This window comes from Grus americana, chromosome 2 (genome assembly GCF_028858705.1).
Source record: "Grus americana isolate bGruAme1 chromosome 2, bGruAme1.mat, whole genome shotgun sequence".
Classification (NCBI taxonomy): domain Eukaryota; kingdom Metazoa; phylum Chordata; class Aves; order Gruiformes; family Gruidae; genus Grus; species Grus americana.
Window position 1 is genome coordinate 72,309,028 of NC_072853.1, and position 27,895 is coordinate 72,336,922.

Sequence of the window (27,895 nt, forward strand, 5' to 3'; positions counted from 1 at the left end):
TAACTGAGTGTCTGGGAATGCAGTCAGGCTCAGAGACTGCCTGTTGGATCTTAGTTTAACATTCACTAAAAAAATGTAAAACTCTTTGACTGCTACCCAACTATATGTAGATTTGCTCCCATTCACCCATTATAGAAAGACACACAGAGTCACTGAAGAAACAAAATGAGAGAATGCAAAAAGATGAACTGTAAACATTTAGATTTACTTTTTATTTTGCCTCTGCTTTAAGTGATTTAAATTCATTGGTTCGATGAATGTTTTTCCCGTTATGTGTATGCTGAGCAAAACAACAACTCAGTGTGCTTTGTAAATGTATGACAGATGATTCAACACTTCCCTATTTCTTTAACTAATTGAAAGTGAATTCTGCAAGAAATAAAAAGATCCACAAGGTGAAATATATTGCTGACTTTGCACCAGTGGACACTGATAAATTGGATATGATGTATACAGGAGCAAGAAAAAGTACCAAAATAAGGGGAAGGTGTTAAGTGGAAAAAAGTGCAGGTGTGACGCTGCACTGTGCCTACTTTGTATGTTCTAATTCACTGCTTTAAAATACTGAATGACCCACTGGCTAACTTTTTATAAAAACTTGAGAGGAAGGTGAAGGTGGAATGTTAGAAGGTAGTTTGGATCAAAAGGGTACCTGGAGAAGTGACAAAATCTGCCACATACAGTTACTTTTAGTCATCTCTGTACATTTTAAGATGCTGTCTTAATTGCCCTCTGGCATTTCATGTGCCAGCCCCATGACTGTAGAAATGATAAAATAAGCAAAGGCTTATCCATAAATCTGGTTTCTGCCAGATCATGCAAGCAGAGCTGGTCCTGGAACTTAACACTTTGGCTGGACTCCATAGCAGGCCTGCCACATAGTGGGAGCCTATTTAAGAAGAAATTTGCACCAGCATACTCGTGGGTCTTCTACCATCTGTGTGCCGGCAGGGAGGAACAGTCAGGAAAATAGCTTAGAGAACCTTTAGTGCTCTGTAACTAAAATCCTGTGTCAGGATGTTTGCTGTGCCTATATGGTGGGTGGTTTGATGGCCATTTACAGACTTGTCTATGAAGCTGGAGGACTGAGGTTGTGGTGTCACAACTGTACATGGAGGTCTTTCTGAAGATGGGTGCTGGATGGTTTCATCTGTCCCAGCTTCCTTAGTGGGGCTGTGACAGGAGCTGGATCAGGTCATTGATCCACCTGAACACTAATGCCACAAACAAAATGATTTAGCTTTAGGTCAAATCATCTGTTTCACGGATACTTCTCCTGAGGACTGTGGAAGTGATAAAATACATTTGCAAGCAGTGTAGTTTCTGGAGTAGTACTCCAAATGGGACTGCTATGGCTGCTGAAGTAATTTTAAAATGAAGCTTGATCAATTTATGAGAGTCTAGTGGAGGGTGTCCCCGCCCATGGCAGGGGGGTTGGAACTAGACGATCTTTAAGGTCCTTTCCAACCCAAACCATTCTATGATTCTATGTGCCTGACTGAAACAACAGTGGCCTGAGGCCAATTGACAGGCAAGATCCTAGGGACACTGCTCCCTAACGATGCAGAGCATCTGAAACTGCCAAACACCATAGACAGGTGTTGGTGTGCACTTCTCTTTATGTGGAATTAGTGCAATAACCATTTTTAGTCTAAAGTTTTTCTAAGTGCCTCTGAAGTGATATAGGTTTCCACCACATCAGCAATGGTTAGGAAAGTCAGAAAATTTGAGGATCATAAATGTTATTGTAGCTTAAAAAAGGGAAAAAAACCCTACCAGCAATCCCTTTCTCCTGCCTCCCCATCAAAAACATGATCATTCCATGACAGTAACAGCTTTCTCTTTGGCTTGAAATCAAAATCAGAATAAATGAAGGGGATCAAGTAAATGCAAGCAAAGAGATTTTAAACTGCTGATATCTACCTTCTGCTGCAAGCTGAGTAGGCAAATCTTTAGCAAATCTTTTAGAACCTGCGTATTGTTGTAAATCAGATCTGATATCTTCAATTATACTTTTGCTCAATATCTTTTTTTTATTATTTCAAATTATTGCTTTACTTTTGAAGTGAATGTCCTTAGCAAGCAGTAAGCAGGTGTAACATCTGCCTAAGAAAAATAAAAGTAAGCAATAGATAGACAGGGCTTTTCAGACATAGAGCATCAACTTTTGGATGTACTGGCCGAGTCTCCTTCTCCACTCTACAGTAATCCGTGTAATAGAAAAATGTTCACCTTCTGTGCAAAAGCCTACTTGAAACTAGGTATACCTTTTTATGTTTACTCTCAATGAGACAAGTATAGTGATGAAGCTATTATGTCTCAAAGTCTTTTGATAAAGGCATATTATTCACCTTTCCTTTTGCCTGAGAAGTACATAATTCCTTTTGTCTCAGCAGCTGTGAAGTTCATAATCTGTCTTCCTCACTGTGATTAGTGACAATTGCATTTAGACTTCAGTGAGTAACTATTGTGTGTTTGTTTTCTTTCCAACCCACTAATGAATTGATATATGTGTAATTCTAATTCACATTTTTCCAGTGTGATAGCAAGTGTGATGCTAACTGCTTGGCTGTTCTGTGGAATTTCAATTGAATGCCTCCAAGCTCCCACAGAAAATGGAAACATCTGCTTTCCGAGCTGTTCTTTGACTGGCTGGGTGACTCAATTTGCAAAACCAGCAAAAAGAGCAAATAAAGTTTCTTATTATTTGCCACTCAATTGAATAATTGGAACTGATAGGAAATATTTTTTTTTCTCTTTGATTGAAGTAAAATCTAGTTGTCTACATTTTCTTTCAAAAGCCTGCATTTTGGAAAACATCCTGAACCAAATGTCAGAGAGCGGTAAGAAGAGTAGAAAGAAGGATCAGGCCAGTTTGAAATGTTTTTGTTTTAGCAGTTGTGAAGTGTTTCAGTTTCAAGTAATGTCTGTTGATTAATTTCAATGAACTCATGTTTCCAACCAAAACGCCATTAGCTAGGCACTAAAACCTCCTCTGACAAAATGCTGAGATAAACCCATTTTTAATTGTTATTTTTTTAAGTATAGAAAAAATCTAATCAGCACCAATTCTTTCATAGCACATTCAGTTTGAATGAATACATGGTTTTGGATGAGAATTCCTAAGCAGTTCCAATAGCAGTCTCTTCTGATGAACCACTAGCAGTACCTAAGTGACCATCAGTTTTCTCTTGTGGCCTGTTTACTGATTTGACCTCTGCTTTTTACTGTTATTCACAGCAGTAGGAAAATCCCCTACTGAGGCATATTATCTATTTAACTTGTTGCAGTCTGTCTATTAGCAAGCAAAAAAAAAAAAAACCAACCCAAAAAAACCAGAGAACCGGTCATTGGCTTGTGAGATTTACATCAGGGCAGATATTTTGCTTTGACTTTGTACAGAGCCTAGTACAAGTCTTATAACTCAGAGGAGTGGCAATAGTAGAAATAACTAGTAAGTTGAACTGATAAATTGAAGTTTGCATAAATCTCAGCGTGTCTGTGGCAATTCCACTGTTTCTGTGCCTTGTCCCAAATATTATAGATCATAGAGGAGAATTGTAATTTAATCATGGAAGGAAGAAAACAGGAGTTCCTTAATTGCAGCTAATCAACTATCATGGTAACTGGATTAAAAACCACTGAACTCAGTAGAAAGGATCCTCTTCTGTTCATTACCCCTTGTATCACCCTCTGAAAAACAAAATGTTAAACTGTTTTGGGCTGAGGAAGAATTTGTATGTCCAATTTAAACCTGATGACTCGAAAACAGTTCTTGCATACTCCTTAGAGTTATTCCTTAGAACTTGGCCACAAAAGCATCGCTATGGAAGAACTGTGGATTTATGGCTTGCTTTATGGTATGACATTCATTTCATGTTCAACAACCCAAGACTGAACACCCCTTCTTGGATGAACACCCAGTGAGGTCAGGAAAGGGAACCTCTACAAAGCTCATTTAGCAAGTTAATGTCATTTATTGTTCCTCTGCCAAAAAAAATGGCTAGAGTCTTGCAAGTGCTCGAATACTGTGGAACATCACCTGGCCACTTTGGGCAAAGTGCCAGATATTACCAAGATGGGTTTGGATGAAGGAGCTGCCCATGCTATCTGGCACGCACACCAAGCCATGTGCACATGCTCTGCTGAGAACCCTGTTGGCAGTGCTGGAGATGGGAAATCGCGTGCCGAGTACAGTGGGCTTCTGACCACCTGAATTTGTGCACAATTTGGCACTCATGCTGCATCTGAGTTGAGCACTGTCAAAATCAATAACCATGAAGCTCGAGTGCTCGCATCCAGATAGAGCCCATGTGTTCACATCAGTGGCTGAGCTGCCCAGACATCAGACAAAGCTTGCTCTCTTCAAAATGTCTGTGGTCCCAGACCATGTTTGTGTGTGCCTCTAAAATGATTTTATCCTTCAGATCTCTCCTGTCTTGCTGCTAGAAGTTTGGAAAAAGAGTTGAAGAAACTGTGCTTTCTCCTTTCTCCCTCACCACAAACAGGGTCACTGAGGCAGTGTGTGAGTAAAGGTTTTTCTTCACATCTGCAGTGTGGCTGAAGCGGGCATATTCCTGCAACAAGAACAGTTAGTTCCCAAGCTCATAGGGAGCACACTCTAAAAGCAGCAGGCACAGGATTACAAAAAAAAAGCACCAAACCCAAAAACCAACAACAAATCAGAACGACATCCCCCTAAAAAACAGGGCATCTCAGGTCTTAGACTTCAGCTATCCCAGAGCACTTGGGGAGAAAGTTAAAACTAATCGCTGTAAGCCCCCTCATTGTTCTCTAGTTATAAAGTTGACAGAACCAGTTTCTGCTCCTCTTACATTTTAGAAAGACTTCAGGGTTTTTCTGAATCAAATGAGTTAATTATAATCTTCCCAGGGACCATAACATCAGCAGAGGTTGCCAGACAACAGTGTGTTTTGGCCTCCTCCATCACCACGCGGTGGTGGGAAGGGGCTTTGGAGGCAGTGGCACTGGAAAGGTGCCTTGCAGGAAATCCCCTGCCCCCAGTTTGGCTCCTCTGCGAGCTCCTGCCGGGATGGGCAGGAAGTCACTGACTGGGCACCAGGATCTGCCTGTGACATTTTATTTACAATATATTTCTTCCCCTGAAGAACTGCCACAAGCAGACCTCCAGGGAGAGGACTGACATTGTTTGGCTTCTCTTCCATTTCCCTTTTCCCATTCACTGCAGCATTATAATCTTCTTCAGTTACTTTCACAGAGATGTGTTTAATAATGGATCCCCTGGACCCTTTGCCCAATAAACAAATTATGGGGAAGCAGAGCTCTGCTCAAATGATAGACAAGCCTTCTGGCATTGAAACAGCTGTCATTCCTGGGCCAAGCAGAAGAGTTGTGTGCTTTTCCTCTCGGTCCAAAGGAGAAATTTCTGCTGTAATTAAGGATGGGCAAAAGTGAGCTATGTGCTAATAGCCCTAATCGATTGGGATTATCCCTTGGCTGGGACTAATCTCTTTAGCTATGGAACATGCCTGAGTACAGTGTCTCAGACTGGCTTTTAAGGTAGCATCCCAATTTGTTCTTGAAAAAATGGAAATGAGCTGAGAAAAGGAGCAATACATTTACTTTGATGCTGGGTTGCTTTAATGAGGCACATGACAGACACAGAGGCATCTGATGTGTTTCATGGCACTGAACTGGCAAAGTATTACGATGCAAGTGTTTGAATTCTGTAAATGTATATGCCTAATGAGCTCTTGTGTTCGAACACAATAAGATTTTACTTACAGTCAGGACAGAAACTTTGTGTTTTTTCAATGCTTGGTGGCTGGCAATATGAATGATTCCATAGCCAAGGGTGTGAGGTTATGAATCATAGAATCATAGAATGGTTTGGGTTGGAAGGGACATTAAAGATCATCTAGTTCCAACCCCCCTGCTGTGGGCAGGGACACCCTCCACTAGACCACGTTGCCCAAAGCCTCATCCAACCTGGTCTTAAACACTTCCAGGGATGGGGCAGCCACACCCTCTCTGGGCAACCTGTTCCAGTGCCTCACCGCTCTCACAGTGAAGAATTTTTTCCTTAAAATCTAATCTAAATGTACCCTCCTTCAGCTTAAGGCAATTACCCCTTGTCCTATCACTACATGGCCTTGTAGACAGCCCCTCCCCATCTGTCCTGTAGCCCCCCTTCAGGCACTGGAAAGCCGCAATTAGATCTCCCCGGAGCCGCCTTTTCTTCAGGCTGAACAACCCCAACTCTCTCAGCCTGTCCTCATAGGAGAGGTGCTCCAGCCCTCTGATCATCTTTGTGGCCCTCCTCTGGACTCGCTCCAACAGCTCCATGTCTTTCTTGTACTGGGGCCCCCAGAGCTGGACGCAGTACTCCAGGTGGGGTCTCACCAGAGCAGAGTAGAGGGGCAGGATCACCTCCCTCGACCTGCTGGTCACACCTCTTTTGATGCAGCCCAGGACACGGTTGGCTTTCTGGGCTGCAAGCACACACTGCCGGCTCATGTTCAGCTTCTCATCAATCAATACCCTCAAGTCCTTCTCCTCAGGGCTGCTTTCAATCCATGCCTCGCCCAGCCTATAGTCGTGCTTGGGATTGTGCCGACCCACATGCAGGACCTTGCACTTGGCCTTGTTGAACTTTATGCGGTTCGCATGGGCCCACCTCTCCAGCCTGTCAAGGTCCCTCTGGATGGCATGGTCCCTCTGGATGGCAATGAATAAATAGGGTTTTATACATAACGTTTATCACAAAAGATTTAATAGATGTGGGACTGGATTTGTTCATGCACAAATCTTAAACCAAGCAAAACATTGTTCCTTATGGACTTTTAGCTTCTATTCAAGTTGGTCTTATTGATAGGATCAGATTCGTAACCACTACATTTAAAGCAGCAGTGCTCTGTTTCCATGACACATGTTGGAAAGGGTGGCATATTATGGTGGGAAAGGATTATTGTCATATAGAAGCTTAATTCAGAGCAGACTTTTAGAGTAGTGAGACTGGCAAACTGCAGCACAGCACAGCAGTCAGCACTCCTTTGTGTATTTGTGTAGATCCTAATCCATGAGATTAGGCACACGCACAGACTAAGGCTGCAGTAGTCACTGGGGCTAGTCACATGCTGAAGTTGAAAATATGCTCAAGTGTCCTTCTGGATAGATATAGAAAAGTAGTGCATCGGTTTGTCATTTTAACACTTTTCTGCAGCTCCACTGACTTTAATCTACCTGTGCTATTCTTTTCCTTTAAAATAATGAACTGTATAGACTCCTGGGGATTTTGGCAGAGGTCAATAGCCCAGAAAAATAGGGCAGAAAATTAATGCAAAGTATTTCTTACTATTCTGACATTCAAGGAAACTGTGACTGGTTAAGTTTCTGGACACTTAAGGACTTTCAGCCAGCTTTTCCGTTTACACAAGTAGAGATTGATTACAGTAGAAAGCCAAATTATTTGTTTGTGTTAGACAAGGGTCAGGTAGTGCACTGTTTGCGTCAATCTATCATAACTTTTCAATAGAGGAATGTGATCCTGATGCTTTTGAAAAAGTGCACGTATGTTACATGTTTTTAATCAGCCTTTGTTGAAATGTCCCTGGGTTTGAAGTCTCCGTGTTAACAAGACATGGTGAACCAACAGTTATTAGATGATGAGCTGTCAGTGTCTATGCTTAGAAATAGTCAGGTGTGGCTAACGGTGAGTTTCCATCTGGTACAAAATGCATGCACAGTCTGCTTGCTGGCAGTGAAATCGGGAAATATATGGCTTCCCTGGGGCACTCTCAACTGGCAGGAATCACAGTACTCATTTCCTCCTCTTCGTGTTATCCATCTTTAGTGACTTTCTTCTGTGAGAACAGCCTCCATCTGCAGAAGATGCCACTTGATTTTGTTGGCTGTGTGCGCGATCTAGGCACTTGGCATTGGATCATCGTTGATTTCATTGATAAAGATCAAGGGGCAAAAAAGGTAACTGCATTAGCTGTCCTAGCAATGCAACTAACTTACTCTGCAGCAATGTTGGAGAGCAACCATATTCAGCGAGTATACCTACTCCTTTTTGTTTCCTTCATTTCTGTGTTTTAAACAAAGACCAAGCAAATGCTGCAATCTTTAGTCTGCATTTTAGCCAACGCATCAAGACTGTGACATCATTTTGCCTTGCCACATTTTCCTCAGGGGATGGTGACTGGGCTGGCAGCCCATGCTGAGGTTACGTTCTGCTTAAGCTTGCTCACCTTCACATCATCAGCAAGAGTACTGAAAATCCTGAAGACTTGTAAGAGCATGGACAATGTCTTGGTTTTGTCACATCTGAGTTGTCCCTATTCTGTATGCTTTTGAAGAACGTCTTCTCAAAAATAGTCTCAAGGCAAAGGTAAATTGTGAAAATGTCCAGGACATTCGTTCACTTCCGATGTGCTGTAGAGATGCTGGGCTGACTTAATAACATTATTACCATTGTCTCCCTGTCCCCTCCCAATACCTCTGAAATCACTTTGCTAGCAACCCAGAATTACAGTCCTTAGAGTGAAGTTCAACAGAGTACTCCATCTTTAAAGACAGCATAAGAGGGATTACTAGCACCAACGTGATTTGCAGGGCTGCCCTTGCAAATTAGTATAAAAGTTGGCATGAAGATTCAGGATTTTATCCAAAGTGTCTTTACTGTGTTTTAGGTAGACCTGCTTGTAAATAGGGTATAGCTTGTACAGTAGCTACAAACTGCTATGCCTTACGTATCTGTGAAATGCTATAGCTGCAGCAAAGCCAAACTTCAGCAGAGGCTGAACCTTGTACATCACTCCCATGAACTCCCTTGAGCATCTGTTTGGGAGCCAGAGATCACTGGAGCACAGCCAAGGAGCCACGCAGCCACCTCCTGACAACGCCTCTGTGTTAGCAAGGGTTGCGCAAAGTCACTCTAAGAAGGACAAAAGTATCTGATGGAGAGGAAACTCTTAGCCCTATTGTATAAGGACCCAGTGAGACATCAAGAACGTAGTGTATGCTGCCAGGCACGTTCCAGGACAGGTGGGCTCAGTCTGCAGCAAGATCCAGAGAAGGGCTGGTGTATGGCAGTGAGCAGAGGAATGGGAAGCTCACCGTTTGAGGGGATCCCAAGACAGCTTGGCACACCAAGGACACCATGGAATGAATGTGCCTTTCAAGGCGGTGTTTTCTCAGTTTACCAAAAGGAGTTAAGTGGTACCTGTGGGGAGGGGGACTCTGTACTGCAGTCCTGCAGTCCTGTGGAAACTCACACCAAGCAGATGAGTCAAACAGTTGGATTCACTTATGCTGGTTTTAAGGTGTCAATGTTGAATGTTGTTCAAAGCATTTCCTTGAACTCCAGTCCCTACCAGTTATTTGCAAGATGAACAAGGAAGAGACCCAAAGACCAAATGGAGCTAGGAAGGAGATTTCACAGTGTTATCTCCCCAGAGGGAAGCGACAGTAGGCAGGGAGGTCCTGAACATGTAGTGTTTCCCTGGCTTGACAGCTTGCACAGAAACCCATCCTCTTCATAAACTTCACATTTGGTGCCTTAGAGCGTTTTCAATGGTATATTTCTGCAAAACTTGCCGCTTCATTGTGTGTGAATGAAATCCATCTGCTGACACTGACACCTGGATATTGTTTCAACAAACTGGAAGAATCCTCCATCCTGTGAAAAGAAGGTGGCCTGGGATGCAGTGCAGGTGGGATTCGTGCCAAGTGTGATCCATCATTTACTTCACACAGCCTTTTGCAAGACTGATTAGCCAATGGTATTGCTGATTTACGTCTCCATCCTTGGAGTCTATTGGACTGCACTGGTTTGGTCTGATTTTTGCCCTATGCATCCAGGCAGTGATTACATCTGCCTACCTATCACACCATTTTTATTGCCATGTGCAAAGGCAGTGAACTGGGGTTGACATTACCTGACTGATCATTGGAGCCAGGAACTGCTCCCACTCAATAGAATTGGTTTGGCCTTGGGAGTATTACATGGTGAAAAATAACAGAAACGCTTTGTTTTCCACCTCATTATTAATTTCAGCCACTGAAATGGTATAAGAGCAGACAAGGAGCTTTACTGAACAACTGCAGAGTCCAGAATCATATCACTGGTTTTACAAACTGGGCCTAATGGGTAACTGGTGTTTTTTAAATCAGATCACACATCAGGACTGGGAAATGCTAACACAATGTACTCCAGTGGTTTCATCTGCTTATCTTTTCTAATTTGATGGGTAGAAACAAATCTCTGTGCTGTATGAATATGATGGTATTGAACTTATAGCATGTATTTTTAAATAAAGCACCACAGAATATTCCTCTGGCTGTATGTGTATATTGAGAGCCGTGTTTATGACACTGCTTGAGGTGTTAGCAGCTCTGCTTCTGCTGCGATGCACAGGAATCTGGTAAAGTGTTTGGCCTAAAGTTTGTCTTCCATCTTGCCAGTATACAAAGTGACAGTGCGAACCCACTGAGATCACACATTTTCTCCAGGGTATTATAAAGGTCTCCAGTCAAGGTGCAGGGGATGGGAGTGAAGCAGTGTCAACAGCAGAAAATGTTACCAGACCTTTGTAGAAGGCAAGAAAGTTGTGGCAGCGCAGTGAATATACTGACTACCCTAAATGTAAGAGAACATATCCAAATTAAGCCCACTTCTACCGAAAGTGGTATTTTTTTGTCACAGTAAGGATATTTCTAATATTTCCCTCTGATAGAAATACTTTTGTTCTTCCTTGCAGTATAAATATCAAGGAAAATTAGTGCTGTTAATTCTTTCTGGCTGTGGCAGAAACCTCCAAAATATGTCACCCCAATGGACAGCTAACAATGCAACAAGAATCTTTGAGTACTAGCAGAAAATTATCCAAGGAGGAATAAAATTTCACTCATTTTCTCCAAAATCAATGTGACTATTATATTGACTAGTTTTCAGATTTTTCTTCCTAAAGATTACTCAACCACTGGACTTTTCCTGAGTCTGTGTTGTATTATTCTTTTCTCTTTTTTTCTTTCTTTTTGTTAAGAGTCAACTGTTCTTTTAAGCTTAGTAAATTCTCAGCTTGCCAAGGTAAATATTCTAGACAAGAAGATACTTGTCCAAAGTAGTTCTGCTATGGTAATGCACCCTGACCTTTCAAGGAAGGGGCATTTGAGGTTGTGAAACAAGCCCTTAGCATGCGAGATGCCACTGGGACACAGAACACCTTCAGTCCCCTTTCATGAAATGCCCCTGTGACGTGACAGTTACTTATGGGAACTACTTTAAAGGTTGTTTTGTGGTTGTGACTTTGGCTGCAAGACTGTTTGCATTCCTGCAGAGAGAGCAGGTGTGTTTGAAATCAAGTTTTATACTTAAAAGTCAGTCTATGCTGTTATCTAGAGCGCTGCTCTGCCCTCTTGTTGCTCATGGTATTTCTGTAGCCCCTGTGACACCAATTAATCCATCTTGCTCCTGTGGAAGAGCCTGGCTGTGTCAGAATGTGCTCATCCAAGCAGCTCTGCAATGTGGGCTTGATTGCTCCTCCACCTACCACCACAGGAATTTTTGTGCTCAGCTGTAAACTTCAAACTATTTCTCTTGTTTTGTCTTACACCCAAGTAGAGAGAATACCTCAGCACCTTGTCTATAGGCAATCGACGTGCTAGCAGCTACTGTGTTTTGCTGGTCTCAGCAGCTACAGCTCATCTTCACAAGACAGTCCTGCATACAGAGCTACCCATCTCCTCTTCCCTCTCCCTTTGCCCCTCATGTTTGCAATCCCAGGTGAAGCCTGGAAGCTGCTAAAGGTCTCCAGAGGCTGGAGGAACTGCAGTTTGCGGTACGTGGTGGAGATGGCTCTGCTCTTCTTCCTTTCTCAGTTCCCAGGTGGCATCTTTCAGCAGATGCTGCTGCAGCAGGGAGAAGAAAGCACACAGGGAAAGTTTAGGGACTGCTTCTGCCACGTGAGGCAGGAGACGTTTAAAGCTATGGTATGTCATCCTCCTAGGGCAGGGATAGAGGCTGTACACTGTGTGGGGAATGCATGACATTTAGGTCTTCACCTCCTGTTCTTGTCAGGGAGTTGTTTTGCTTTCTGAGCTACTCTGAGAGCTTTGACTCCATGTAATAAACTCATCTCCAAGACAAGGGTCAGGAAGAGACTGACACATGATGCTGCTTTCCTTGTATGGTGGGGTGGGAACGCAGGGTTTTCTTCCTCCTCCCAGGTGCTGGCAACTGCTGCTGTTGTCAGCACACTGCTGGCCGTGGTGCACATGCAGGACAGGCGGGCCAAAGTGTGTTCCTGGGTGAAAAGACCTTTCAAATTTTCAAATGCAGTTTCACATAAACCAGTTGCTCAACTGATACTTTCCACAGTACTGTCTCCCCATCCTGCACGTCCTCAATCCGACAAGTGCTCTCAAATATACAGAATTTTTCTGCCATTGTGTGAATGAGGACATTGTACCTACTTCCTACTCAGAAGAGCCTTATCTACTCCTGAGTAGATAAGAACCTCTTGCCAGTGCTGAGGAGACAACAACAATGTTGTCTCGCTTTGCCTGTGGGAGCTGGCAGCAACGTTCCTATCAAGGCCTCGGGCCAAACCAATAAACTCTGTTGTGCCATTTGAGTAACAGTGGTGTCTTCTCAGGAGGAAAAGAGATGAGAGAAAGAAAGAGTAAATCCTAAGGGCTGGGCAAGATGATTTCTGTTTGTCACTCTTAAATTGAACACAAGTATGTTTTTTTCCTTCTGTTCCTTAATTTCTGTTATCGGTTTCGTTTAAATGCCAGAAATCGGTGGGTTTAGAACCTAGAGAGCCTTTCATTTGTCGATATTGTCTTATTCCTGAGATTAAGTAAGCACAACTCCTAGAGAGAGGAACTCACGCTAATAACTAAGCCAGATTAACCATTTTTTGCCCTATGTGATACGTAGGCTAGCCTCAGGCACATCCATCACAGTACTGATTTTGCAAGAGAGTGTTCTGCATGGCTGTGTGCTGCAGTGTGCAATCAGGGCTGACTCCTCTTATGTGCCTCTGGTCCCAAATCCCAGTGGGCTCTTGAATATTGTTCTGTGTCATTTTTCTTTTCTATATTCGGTAACGGTGCTTTGTTTCCTTAATGAGACTAACCTACAAAATTAGAGACTTTGGCTGTAGCATATCAAACTCATACTGCATATGAGCAACCAACTTCCCATCCCTGTTCACCTTTGGCTCAAAGGTTGTGTTTGTAATGGAGTGCACTTGTACTATTTTGTACTGTAGCATCATACTGTAAACCCTTCATAACCTGACAATGACATCTTGGGCTCATGGGTATTTGCGGTCTCTCAGAAGAGCGAGACATGCTACAGCTGTCCATGTTTTGCCTTGACAGACTTGGCTCTGGGGATGACGTAATATAACAAACTTGCAAGGAGCTATTGCTTCGATCTAATGAGTAGGTTCAATCAGCAATGTAGTATGCATACACTTTGCTAACAGACATGAATATAGGACTATAAAAGGAGTGTGAAATTTTCTTTAATATGTTTGCATAGAAAATTGTGATTGAAAAGAATTTCGCCCTTGCACAGTTGTTTATTAATTTGCGCCTGTGTAATTGACTTATAAACACCTCTATTCTGTTAAAAAGGTATTTACATGCTTAACTGTATCTTTGCCATCCATACTCCTCACGTGTAAGAAGCCTGACAATTAATGCCAAGATTAATTCCACATGTTTGCAGAAGTGGGCCCACAGATGGCTGTTAATTTCCCTTGGTATCCTTATAAGCCAGTATGTTTCTGTTATTTTATTTACAAAATAAACACTATACATTTACTTAATTATATTCAACATCATAATTTCAGGTTTTGCTTTGGCCTACAGGGGCTCAGGGCCCTTGGGGTAGCTTTCCTCTTTATTAAACAACAGTTATATAGCTGTAGTTAGTGAATTATGCTTGAAGACATGCATAACAAACAAATGCACAGCAGTTTCTATAACAAAGTGAAAAACACACCTTTACAGTGAAAAAAATGTGTTTTTCCAAATGGAAAGCATGATGTGCAGACCTTTATTTGATATTTTGTCCTCTCTTTGAATGAATGAATGAAATCTGGATTCTAGAGAGGAAAATCATGGGAAACAACATTCACAATGAAGTGGGACAGAAATTGTTGCTGCTTTTAATATTTCTTTAATTTCAGTTCATGTTTGAAATTATTTTAAGGGCAGAAGTGACTTCCAGCAGGGCCTGGTCACACCAGTGACCGATGCTCATGGACTGAGCCCTGGGAGCTCTCAGGCTTCTCGGCACATGGACACGTTGGTCTCTCACCTCTCCGTCTCCAGGCACCTTTGAAGGTGCCCTCCTAAAGGCATCCTTTATCCACAGCTCTCCTCTTGACACAGGACCTCGTAGCTGCCTAAAACAGTTGTCCCTGGTGCTTTTTTTACATATGGGGGTTTTTTTATCCCACCTTATGTGATTGTTTGTCTTTGGCAGCAACTGCGTAGCTGAAAATTTGGAACTCTAAAACATGTAAAGCACAAGTTCTTTAGCCAAAGTTCCTGGACTGCAGAATTTGCTCCTGCACTTCATATTACATATTTTAAAATGTAGCCTGGCTGAAGGAAGCAGGTAATGATCCAATGGGTGTTGACAGAATTGGAAGATGCATTGTATGCAATCAGCTCCGTATTTGCACGACAGATTTAATTACATGGTAAAATTAATCTATCAAGTTTTTGTATTTATGCTTTTACTATTCATCATCAGGTTTCTGTATGCAGTTTTGGAGGGGTCTTTTTTGGTCTGGTCCAAGCACTGCTGAACTGCTCTAATTTGTTGGATATGTCACTGTAGTTGCAATGCTTTGCTGCTTTTTTTTTTCTTTTGCATTTTTATGCTCTGAAAGTAACATCTTTTTCTTTATCTTTTTTAAAGATAAAGACATTCCCTGCTGATACATCTAATCCTTTTTTCGATCCTTTTACAACAGTACCACAGTTTTCTGTAAGTAGAACGTGCAACTAAAAAACTGTGTATTTAACACATTTCCAACTTATTTTTTAACAGTGTTAGAAACTTATACGCTAAGCAGTCCTCAAAAAAAAAAAAAAAAAGATAAATTCCAAGTAGAAATTAGAGCACAAATCAGTCAAATACTCCCATTATACAAATAATTAACTTGCCTGCAATCAGACATTGATGCTTACTAGACAGAGGACTAAGAGTTAAAGGTCAAGGCTCACCACTAATGGAGTCAGTTCCAAAATGATTTTAAGCTTAGGACTGTAGAGGACACTTGTGAAGCTCCATAGCATCTTTCCAAGGAGTAGTAAGGGAGCGGGAAGACTTAGTCCTCTATCTAGCAATTGCATGACCTCCTGCCTGAAGCTGCCTACTGTGTCATCACAAGAAGAGACCTGATTTTCATTGAATTTACATCTAAATTTTAAGGCAAAATTATACTTAGTGTGTTGATGACTACAATGGTATCCTTATATAAACTCCCATGTTTACTTAATAACTTGAATCAAGTATTGAACTTAATTCTTGTTCAACTTTCACAGAGGTGGGGATTTAGGGGTTTTGGTAAGGTAAACTACATACAAACAGGAAACAATTATTTGACAATTTCAGAAATAAGTCTAAGTAAGTCCTACTTTCAGGGTAGAGCCATTATGTAACAAGTATGACAAAATTATCTACTCAGGCAATTCAGACCATTTTAAAAGATTTTTGGAGGACTTGATATAACTGAATATATCACGTGGGACTGATTATAACCCTTGCTGTCCTTTCCAGTGTCAGAAGTGATTCTGATCTATAAGAAACACTCTCTGATTATAATTATAAACCACAGTAACTGACTTATGGTTTTTAAATTACATTCAGAAATTAAGCATTTCAGACTTTAACCTTAACTTTTACTGGTAGCAGCAATCTGTATCTGGCATATAATCAGAGATAAGTAACTTCAGTCACTGTTGGGCCATGTGCAGTAACTGTCTGCACTTAATGATTTTTTTTAAAAAAGAGGCTTTTCGTTCACAATAAACCCAGTAATGAGATTTGATCTAAGTGTTGTTTTTATCCAAACAGGTGTTTTAAAACTAGAGTTAGTTAGGCTCCCCAAGCTGCGTCACTGCCACTGTTGAGCTCTAATTAAAGGTATCTGAAAATACACAGGAATATGTCACAGCAACTTTTCACTAGGTTAGCCACGTCTGGATAGTACGATTGTGGTAAAAGCTACACTAAAGTTACAGTGTTTGTGTCTTTCATAGTACTCCTTTATATAAGCAAAAAGATACACCCAGAATAGCTTTCCCACTAATTAGTAACAATTGTCAGGAAATTATTTTTCTGCCTAAGACAGTTATGATGCAAGCAAAATTTAGGAGGGCTATGTAAAATATTTTTTCATCATTGGGGTGATAGAACTTTAAAATATAAACAGAAGCTACCCTGGTAGACTTTCCCACAGAAATTTCCATCTCACAGAAAATGGCTGTTTCATGGCAAATTCAAATGTTGAGAATTTTGTTATGCTCTGTCGGGATAGAAGCAGCAAAGTAAAGTTCAGACTAATCTTTCTGAAATTCTCTCCTCTCTTCATAGAATCCCGTTTCCTTGGGCAGGGTGGAGGGCAGAATCCAGATCACAAAGATTTAAAACACCATTACAATAAAAATCAAGTAGTGTGTGATCCCTCATACATTCTTTTAAGCGAATTATGTACAAATAATATGTGGTAAACTAGCAGCTACCTAGAGGACTGCATAAAGATGGGAAAACAACTAGGAAGGTTAATTACACTTTGGTCCTGTGTTCCATGATCCTCCATCCCAGCCCAAAGAGACGTGCTTCTCCCCAGCAGCGGTTCAGTTCATCCTGATGCACGGGCGCTGCGAGGGCTTGAGGACGGCTGCACCCCAAGTGCAAGCTGTAAGGGAAGGGTCTAGATCAGTGCTAGGACTTGCAGGCAGGTCTAATTCTGAATATTTTCCGGTCCCATGCAGTCCCAGATGGGACTTGGTTTCTTTCTTTTTTTTCTTTTGCTTTTTCTTGCTTCCCCTTCACATTTCTTTTTTTTTTTTTTTTTTTTTTTTGCTTGGAACAAAACATTGAAATGTTATTGAGGGGAAAAAAGTTATGAATGGTCACATTTGGAAGACTTTACTGTTTGGGTAGGGCTTCTAGTTTGGTGGTGTATATATAATTTCGTTGATTTTATCAGAGGAAAAGTTTGAGAACCTGGTTGCCTGGCATGTTTAAAAACAAGGTTCGTGCCAGGAACCCCTCTGAATTTCAGAGATTTCCATAGAGAAATGGCAGACTTGATGACCATATTCTCAGGCTGGTATGAGTCACATAGACTTAAGTTAATGAAATTATATCTGTTTCAACCAGTTAAATATTTGGCTCAAACATACTGTCCAAGCAGAAATATATAAAAAGATGCTTTGGATATATATACAGTAAAACCATTATCCAGAGCAAACACACTTTAGGACTCAGAGCAAATCTTCAGCAAGTGGAATGTGTCATTGCTCTGCTGATTTCAGTAAGGCTGGGAGAATTTACATCAGCTTCACAGCGTGGTGCTTCCTTCTCATGCGGTGAAGTAAGATCTGGCAGTCCTCGGAGGATGGGGGTCCTATATGAGCAACACCAAATTTGATATCCCCGTAGCCTGTAAGGATGAGTTTTAAAAGCTGAATGACAGAGAAGTTTGAAGAGGTTGTATTAGTCTGTATTTACACACATAATTGTCCAGGGTTGGAGAGAGAGTTTCTTTAGTTGGTTTTACCTTTTCCATTTTACTAATTAATGGAATTCCTTGTGCTTCAAAGGTTGTTTTGGAGCATATCGGATGCTTTTAGCTGAAACATGAACAGAAACATGTTAAAAAATGGCAATAAGCAAGCAAATCTAATACAACCAATCTTTCCTGGGCTCAAATAATTGTCCCAGTGATTAAACTGATCAGTTTGTGTTTAGCATTAGCCTGATGTGGCTAACAGAATTTGAGAAATAATTTAGACAAAGAAAAAGAAGTTGCTATTCAAATAGCTGGATAAATATATGCTCCCTTATGATGGTGACTTTTCTTCCTCCCTGCTTCAAAATCTGAACCCAGTTTAGAAGAAAAAGTCATCAAGAAAGAAATGGAGCTGATACCAGGAGGAGCATAATTCTAATGGTCCCGACGCACTGACAAACTGCAGTTGCTCTGTGCTCTTCCCAGGTCAGGGTCAGACACACACCACACGCTCTGTGCCATGCTTTGGCATGAGAAATAGTTCAAAAAGCAAGACAGGGCTGTTTTATTTTTAGGGATCGTCCCCCTCCAGTTGTATAGGCTGTCCCAGTCTTTGCTGTAGTACTGCAGCACTAATAAGCCTCACCTGAAAGACAGGAGATGGTTGCTTGCTGTTTGTTTTAAACCAGCACTTCCAATATTGCTTGCATGTTGCCTGTCACTAGATATTGCAGATTATTTCTCTTGAAGCACATTACAGTTAGCAAATGTGGGAAAGAGATGGAGACTTTGAAACCCGGAGTCCTACAGGCCCAGAGTCCTGGCTGTTACAAAGCACAGAGTAGTCAGAGGACCCACCAGCAAATTGTATAGGATTTCTGAAGAACAGTCCACAAATCTCACATGGTCAGTGTTCTGCATTATTTTTAAGGAAAACACAATAATGATAAGCGGCCTTCTCTAAACTGGTTATGACTTTTATCCAAATGCTGCCAGTCCTATACGTGGAGTTTCATCTCACATAGCGCATGTTGCCATCAGGCTTGTCCCTCAGGCATAGCTCTGAAAGAGCCATCAAAAGAGGTGGCTGTTCAGCATCCTCAGAGGTTGCACTGAGCAACTGTAGCTCCAGCCTCCCGTTTGTTCTCGTTATTAGTTGTTATTGAGTGTTTGGCAATGAATTGGATGGTAAAAGTTAGCAAGAGCAGTGGAAGCTAATCTACACTTCTTTTCTTTCTGTGTCTGTATACATTTTTTGTAGGCAGAATTTACAGACAGCAAATTACAATGCTGTGCGGTGCAGTCATCTCCTAAGATAACGCCGGTAACTCCATCGCCTGTACTGAGATCTTTGGCAGAGACTATACCAACTCCAACGGTCCAGACAATATATACGTCACATAAACCGATTTCGCTGGCGGACAGGTACTGTGCAGTTCTTTCACAGAAATACTATGATGCTGTCTGCATTAAAGGAATCAACTTGATTTCTCTTTTTCTATCATAATTACCATAAAGTGCCATTTCCCCTGATATCGAAAGATTTCCAGTTGTTGCTTGGCACCTACTTCAGAATAGGTGAGTTATGTAAAGAAATATCTATAACTCATATCTACTCTGAGAAAAAAAACCTACCTTAATTAACTGCTGCAGCCAGCAGCCTACCATTTCTACGGCCAAGGGCCTGGAGAGAAAGGGTTGTGCAGATTTTCCTCAGGCAAGTAATTTTGTCTGAACCACAAAGGTTTTCTTTTAATAATTGCTGTTGCAATTTGTTTTTTGAAATTAAATGTCCATGGGGGAAAGCTGAGTTTGAGAAATGTCTGCTCTTCTAAATGAACAACAGGCACTGGTTTTCTTTCTTTTTCCTCTTTTCTTTTTTTAGTAATGTCAAGCTACAGTGATCTTTCTTGTAGTTTCTCGGAGAAACAACAAGCCATCCCACCTTTCCATAAGCAGCCTGCTTTCACTTTTCTATTCTTCCATCCTACTGGTTTTGCATGCTTGCTTCTTATTCTAGAATTTAATCCAAGCTGAATTTCCCAAGCTGATAATTTACTGAATACAAATGTAGGAGTCAATATACTTAATGCTTCTGGAGCACAAAAAGTCCTAGGCTTATGTTGAAGAGAAAAGTATTTCTTTGGCATCATAATAAATTAGCCTTCTTTACTTTTGGATTCACAGTCAATTCCCAATTTCATTTGTTAATTTTTTTTTTTGCAGATGTTGGTTTAATTGCACCTGCACACTTGCTCAGCATTGCTAACTCATCTAAAAATTTATCATTCCAGTGAAAATGTAATTCTGGAGCTGTAGTGCTGAACTCAGCTTCTGTAGGATGCCTCGAGCACAAGTGGGTGATTCCACCCCTCCTTGTCCATGAATGGGCTGCAAGGTTTCTGCACTGCAGTTTAAATCTCCAAACTGCTTTACAAGCATTAGATGCTTAACTCTCAGAACAGCACAGTAAAGAGTTTGGGGTTTTTTTTCCCTACACTATTTATTAAGAAATGAGATCACTAACCCAAGGCATTCCCAGTGTTGCAGAGCCTGTGTGTTCTGGAGTGGTGAGGTGTGGGAGCCCAAGGACTTCAGGCTCTGCTTCCCATATCCTGTTGTGTGCATGTGAAGAAGGACTGTAGTAAATTCAGAGTATATAGATGGCCCCCAATATCAAACCCCGCTGAGGAGCAGAAGTCTGTAATACCAATCTTTTGCGATGGCATCTACTGTAGCTGTTTCATTTTTAAAGTCCTAGTCCAGCTTCCTTAGAAATCGGTAGCCTTTAATGGGGGCGAGATTAAGTCATAAACTGTTTTGCCATGTGGGTCTTTTTATGTCCTTTTTCTTGCTTCTGTTTGCTCTTCAGAAATATCAAGCGGTACTTGGTTTTGAATCAGCCATCAGTTATCAGCCTTTTCACTGAATTGAGTCTGACCTTTTTTCCTCTCCTTTGGTATTTTGAAAATGTTAATTATTTTAAATTGAAATCTGAGACTTATTGTTGTTCCCATAATTGGCTGTTTGTGCATTAATTACACAGCGCTGAGACTCTGAGGCGTGAACTTGAGAGAGAGAAAATGATGAAAAGACTCTTGATGACAGAATTATGAAATTCGCACTTCCGTCAGATGGAGAATGGATTGGGGCCTTTCATGTGCCTTCTGTCTGTTTACATTCCTCTGCTTCTGTGTACTCAACATAATGCATCGGGAAAATGTGTGATATTCCTGGCTCGCCTGGATTCACCACGGTTGGTTAAAATTGAGTCTTGGCTAGACTTTAACTTGAAGGAGTTCCTTTATTCATTTGCTGCTGGGAAATAAACCTTCAATCCTTTATCTCTCTTGAGATTTTATACTAGTAACAAAATTAATTTCAGGTTTGGTTTTGGTAAATCTAGGTCAAAAAGGATCAGCAAGGAGCATACTGATTTCTATTGGGAAACACTGTTCTGTACATATGTTAATAAGTGCACAGAAATTAATGTTATGCAGAATATTTTGATAGTAACATAGAAAATATGTCATTTTGTACAACAGAAAATTGCAATGAGCTACTGCTATTTGTTAAAGAACCATTTTTAAAGCAGAAGAATGATTATTACATCCTAACCCCAGGACTGTTAGTCTCCACAGAAAAATAAACAGCTGTCTTATTAAATTCCTAACCTTAACCTTTACTCAGAGATATAAATAGCTGCAAGGGGTAAAAACGCCCCACCATACAGGTATGCGCACCCAATACTCCCTATAGTTTGTCATCTTGAACTAAACCTTCAACTAAATCTTACCGTACTTCCATTAATGAAAAAAATCAGTTGTTTAAAGTAATTTGCTACTGACTTTCTAGCTTGATACTGACTTTTTTTAACTAAGTGAGAAGTTTTACCTTCTCCAAGTTGCCTAAGCATTAGGGCTTGCCCACACTCGGACAGGTTCTGCCCCAGCATTGAAGGTTGCAGAGTCTCAGCAGTGTGGACTTAGCTCACGCAGGGAGGATTTTTTCCTTCCTGGGTAGATAAACCACCTTCCTGACTGACATAAATTGATCGATCACTTTAAAGAATAGTAACAATGATAGTTTATGGCATAGCTGTGTCTATACCCATCTTTTCACTCTACTAATCAGCACGCGTGTACTAGCAAACCTGTGGAGGGTACGCCTGGCTATACGTCCCACTCACCTCTGGCACGCAAGCAGCCTCTACGTTCAGCGGCGCTATCTCAGGCATCAGGTGGGGTGGGTGGTCCAGCGCGAGCAGAACCGCAGCCCCAGGAAGGGTGTTTATGGCATACAGGTAACACTACCAACTATTTCCTAGGAAAAAAAAAAAAAAAAGAAGAAAGAACTTCTCCATTTCCCCCTGTTCAGTAGTGCAGGGTCATCTAGAAAGCTACCAACAACTGACTGTCAGCTACAAGGTACTCTTCCAACAGGAAAGCTTTTGTGCGTTTTGTATGGCTGAAGATGTATGTTTTTCTGTTACTCTGTACACTATGTTCTCTTGTTTGTATTAAGATAAAAGATTGCCCTTAATTTGATACTGATTATGATGGCTTTATCTCAGCTTAAGCAGTTTGTTTGTGTGGAGGCTGGGAAATGATTGCTGCGAGACTGGTTTTCTTTCAGAGTTAGCTTGTGCTCTTTCTCTGAAATTAGAAGTCTTGAGAGCATTGTAGGAGTGTGTATTGTAATGTGGAGGTATAAAATGACTTGTCTATTTTATATTTACTGGGACAAGAAATTAGCATTAGGCTCCCCAGTTAAATCCATCAACCCAAACCTTTCTGGTTGCCATAAAATGGTGCAAAATAAATAGCATGAGTGGTAGTTAGAAACTCAGAATACAAAATGTAATGAAGTAGCTCAACATGAGCAACGGGCACAAGGAGCCATAAAAACACACCTGGATTGCAGATTTCAGAGGGCTCAGGTGCTTTGCTGGTTAATCAGATATGACATGTACACTGTCCCCCTTCTAGTTACAGCGCTAAGACACTTCTGTTCCTTCTGTTTTAATGCACCGTTCCAGCAATCCAAGGTTATTAAAAATGGATTAGGAATATTAAATCCCTGTGAAGAAATCAGAAAGGAGAGGAAAATTCAACAGTCACAAAAGGCTGCATCTTCCATGTCCCGTTACTCTTTTCTCACCACTTCCCAGAAGGTTCTGGCAAAGGGAGAAGCGGCAGCACGTTTTGTCTGCGCGCAAGTAGAAGTGAGCATTGCGAAGAGCAAATAAAGGAAAATTGTAATTAGAGGTGCTGTTTTGGGAGAGGAAAGCAAAGTAACGTTGAGAATGGCACAGCACTGACTCCAGCTGAATCAGGTCTGCTGCCTGCTGTTAGGCAACACCCAGTCGTGTGTGAACTTGCGGCAGTTTCACAAAGTCATTGTCGAGGAAAACCAGAAAAAACCCAGATCTGAACACACACTGTAGTCGTACTGATTGCCATGGAGTGGACTTTGGGAACCCTGCAATACGCCTTCAGGTTTGAGGGCAAACAGATCCAATTACTCGCATTAGGGCAGTCTGGTCACATAAGCAAAAGCCTTGCGCAAAACTGAATGCCTGACTCAGACCAGCCCATCAGACTTTCTGTCTCGTAAACAAGCAGTTAGTTTATTATTTTAAATGCAACGTTTTGCTTCTGTTGTATAAAAATTCTTCAGCTAAAATATTCAGAACAGGAAAACAAGAAACATGAACCAAGGTTACTTTACAGTGGCCAGGTCTTTACAGCTGGGGCGTGCTCTGGCGTAGCTGAGAAAGAGCAGAGACTCTTCCCTCCTTGGTTCCCACCAGGAGAAGAGGGAAAAGGCTCGCGTGGCCGCTTAGTTCCTGTGGGATGTTTTCCACAGAACAATCCCAAGTACGTTGCCTTGTCTTGTTTTAGTGTCTTATCCACTGGCTGCCGCCATTTCCTATTCTGCAGTCTAATGGAGCTTTATTAAAACTGTTTTACTGATATCAAACTAAACTTTTAACTGCGGAATGTCATCACCTTGTTCTTTCTTACTAAGTACCTTCTTCAGCCACGCTTAAGCGTCTCGGTTTTCACATCCCTTGAATAAACACTCCTGCCTCACCTCTGGTTGGGAATGACAGTGTTAGGACACCTGTTACCCAAACCCACTGTAAACAAGACAATGTCAACGTGAACATTTGCTGAGGGGCAGATAGTCTACATTTGTCCCTAGACTTTAACTTTACAGGTGTTAAAGGATACTCTGCCCGAGGGTATGTCTATATAATAGTGCAGAAGTATCTGAGCTAGCTTTAATGAGCTTGCATATGTAGTTGTGGCAGCATGAAGCCCAGCACAGGCTATCATTATCATGTACATTGACACATGTAAAGATAACACATTTGAACAGCAGCCTTCTGAAGCATGGTCTCCAGAGTTGGTGACAACAAAGGGTGGCTGAAAGGAGTTCATCTCTTCAGCTCTCCTGGGAAAGGGTTCATCTCACCTAACGTTAATATGCCCAACTCTCACCTGATGAGAGATCAAAGGAACTGCCTTCCGGAGGTGCCTCTGACTTAAATGTCTACCTTTATATTGCTTAAAGTTAAGTGAGATGAACCCTGCTCTCCATCCCTCTGGTTAGATCTACATTGCAAACCCTTGCTGACATGGCTACATCATCCAGGGGTGCTTTGAGGTATGACTTGTGATTGACGTAGCTCTGCCAGCAAAAGCCTTGCGCGTTAGGTGTAAATATACTACCAGAAACACCCTGTTGTCAGAACAGCTTTTATCCCTTAGGGGAAAAACAGAGAGCTGGGGCAGCTTACAGTGGCGTAAGCACGGAGGCATCGTTACAGTTGTGCCCAGTCTGGGAGTAGCTGGTTGATGAAACCTCCAGCTATAACCACGCTGGCGCAGCCTTCCGGGGTGGCCCTGGCTTTTAACAGTGCCCCGAGTGATGCTCTGACCCGGTCAGCAGTTCCCAGCTTTCCAACGTGAAGTCTCTAAGTGGCAGAATGCAATGTTGTCATGTTTGGGTGATTCCAGCAAAATTTATTGGCCATTTAAATAGCTATGCAAGGAGTTAAATATTTTCTCATATTGCAGTCTCTTATGGAAGCCAACCAATTGTGCTTTGTTTTCGTGTGGTTCAGCTGTTTTCACTATTTTGTTTTAAAAGGAATAACCGGGTTTTCTTTAGAAATGTTGTTTGAGATCCCACATCTCTATCAGATCCCACAGTGTGTGCAGATTTTTCACGTTTCAAACATACTTAGACCCTGAAAGTGCAATGTTTGAAAATTAACTCCTCCAAAGTTTCAGTTTGTGGCTTCACAACTCTCTTGCAACAGGATGCCTACGTGCCCATTTGAAACAGAGCTGGCAATGCAGTGAAATGTTTCATTGGAGGCAGCATCATGTTTTGTTTGAACTGTTTACAAATATCCTTTGTTTTGCTTTCTTTTTCTTTTTTTTTCTGAATACATTTCTGGTTCACTGGCTACAAAAACCTACTCGTAATTATGCAATGGGATATTGTTCTTTTAGTTTTTTCTTTTTTTTTTTTTAATGTCCTAATGTTCAAAGAGTTTGCAATAAATATACTGAGGCTGATCTGTAATTGCATGTAAGGTTAGCCTCACAACTGTGTTTTGTAAAGTTAAATGCCGTAAAAGGACCCGTAAATGACATGGAGAAGGAGGGAAGGGAGAGAGTAAGTGGAGGAGAAGGCTTCTTCGGCAGCTGTAGCTTTGACTGGTGGGTAGCAGCTTTAAAGTAAGATTGCTCACACCATTTTGTTTCATCTGAGTAGCAGCGTGTATCATCAGACAGTGTATGATGGCATTTTGTTGAAAACGTGCCTAGAGAGAAACTTTTACGGCTCAGCTGTTTACCTGTTCCTGTATTCATGCCTGCAATAAATGAGATGAAAAATAAATCACAGAGTCTGAGCAATTTGTAGTCAAGTCAGTCATTTAGGAGGCATGGGGCAGTATGCCAATTAAAGGAAACATTTGGTTGCTAATAAAGTGGATCCACCTTCATAAAAAAAAAAAATCCTAAGGAAAAAAACAGAGAATTTCTTCAAAAAGCCCGGAGGGTTTTCTCTAGCTTAAAGTTTCAGGCCAGCGTTGTAGGGTGCCAGTCATCTGCTGGGTCATGAGCTGGGCCATGCTTTGCTGAATACCAGAGCTGGAAAAACACTGGCAGGATCAAGGTAGAGAAACACGAAACATGGCACGTTGCTGCTCTTTCAGCTGGGGCTCAAAAGGTGGCGAAAAGCACTACTGGAGTGGGGGGGGTGGGGAGAAATCTTCCTTTTCACACAGCACTGAGAGACCCCAAGTTATTAAACTGCTCCATGAAGGAAAATTAAAAAAAAACCAAACAAACAAAAAAAAAAACCAAAACCCAAAACACCACAACCACCCACACCCACAAAAAAAACCCAACAACAAACAGATCCTGTTCATTGTTAATAATTTTTAACACAATTAAAACATTTCATACAGATTTTTGCCCTTGATTTTGCCATTCTTTAAATGTCTAAATGAAAAGTTGCTTCAGAATGAAACCTTTCTATTTTCTTTTGTTCAAAGATCTCTAAATCAGGACATTTTGACATTAACTTTCCCAGTGCACTTATTAAATTAAATCCCTGTAATGTTCACCCCATTTTCTGAGGTTGCCAAAACTCTATATTCGGAAGGAATATGATCCCATCCCAATTTCTCCAGCTGGGCATTCATCTATTTTTAATCTCTATGCAGGGAAAGCAGGGGGAGCAACAGATCAACGTTCTTCCATCAGTACTCAATTTATACCAAGAAAATTGATTATCCAGTCAGAAAACCTAGTTAATTAATTTCCCTTAATACATGTCTTTGCTAAAGAAATAGTGTTCTGGGGCGTTGGGGAATGAGAAGCTGTGCGCTAAAAGGTCGGCAAAGACTCTTGTGTAAGTTGGCAGCAACCGAGAAGCGTGAGGACTTCAGAGATGTAAATCTGAATAATTTTTTTGGTTTATTATCAGATGACTGATCTATGGGACTGGGCACGAGGTCATTGAGATAAATTCTGTTTCTCAGGGGACATGCTTTCTGGAGCAGAAAACAGACTGTGTGTGCAGAGACTATTAACTCGGGGCAGGGGAGGAAGATGAGGCAAGAGTTACCAGCCCGGCTGTGTCGCGCAAATCCTGCTGCAGCAACGGGGCGGGAAGGCGCCTGCAGGGGTGCAGACGCAGGTTGATGGAACAAACCCCAGCCCTCGCGAAAGGCGGTGTCCATGCCCTCACCAACCGCAGCGAAGCCTTTGGGGCTGGCAGGCGTTGGGATCCCCATGCCCAACCAGAACTTGCCCTAAAGGGCAACCCTGCAGCAAGCCCACGGCCAGGGCCGGACTTGCTGGAGGAGATGCCAGGGAATGAGGGAAATAAAAGCAGAACCATTGCCCTCCCCCAGCCACCCCATGGCAGGTTCACAGAGCACCCCTAACTCCAGGTGTGAGGTGAGGAACGCGGGCTTGCCCTTTTTGTGAGAAACTGGGCATGGGATCAGCTTAGCTGTGGCATCAGATGCATTTGGCAAACCCTGACCATTGCAGCTGTGTCTTCTGTCCTGCCAGTAGCACACATGGTTTGTGTGGTGTCTTCTCTCTCCAGGCTTCAGGGTCTGCGATGGTCAGGGGAGAAGGGAGGAAAACAACAGGGAGACAGAGAGCAGCAAACAACCCACACCATCACCTCCTGGGTGGCCTGGCAGAAAAGCACTGCCTAAAACAATGTTTGCCTTTTTAGTTTATTTTAAAACTACAGATATAACGTTGCATTGTTAGATAGGTAATGTGCAATTGATACTAATGATATAAATTTTTTTAATGAATATTTCTATAGCGTGTATAGTATACAATGCCAGTGATCACACCGCTCTGCCATCGGAGTATCTGGCACAGCAGTGAAGTGTAAAAGCCACATGGATCTTTACCGTTTCACGCACTGATTATTCAGCTCTTCAAGCGGAGAGCCACTTACCCTCCTGCATCATTCTTCCTCTGCCTTTCATTACCAAACTCTTTTGGAAATCCAAAGAAAACACAGCACAAATTCTTTTCATTAAAGATATTTAGTCAGTGATGCTTAGCATCACAGGGCTCCAGTGATGC

The 27,895-nt window shown here is 41.7% G+C and overlaps 1 protein-coding gene across 5 annotated transcripts in view; it reads left to right on the top strand.

The window, feature by feature from the left end:
* Positions 1 to 25,658, top strand: part of EPB41L4B (erythrocyte membrane protein band 4.1 like 4B) — a 185,526-nt gene extending 159,868 nt beyond the window's left edge. Inside the window, exons 23-25 of one of the 5 annotated variants that reach the window (XM_054816258.1) lie at positions 14,930 to 14,998; positions 19,015 to 19,178; positions 20,800 to 25,658. In XM_054816258.1, coding sequence (XP_054672233.1) covers positions 14,930 to 14,998; positions 19,015 to 19,178; positions 20,800 to 20,869 — 303 coding nt within the window. In that variant the 3' untranslated portion in view covers positions 20,870 to 25,658. Of the gene's footprint in view, positions 1 to 7,834; positions 7,854 to 14,929; positions 14,999 to 16,609; positions 16,705 to 19,014; positions 19,179 to 19,271; positions 20,602 to 20,799 lie in introns of those variants that run through there. The other 4 variants (XM_054816259.1, XM_054816260.1, XM_054816261.1 and 1 more) reach the window with 4 other exon arrangements.
* The last annotated feature ends 2,237 nt before the right edge of the window (positions 25,659 to 27,895 follow it).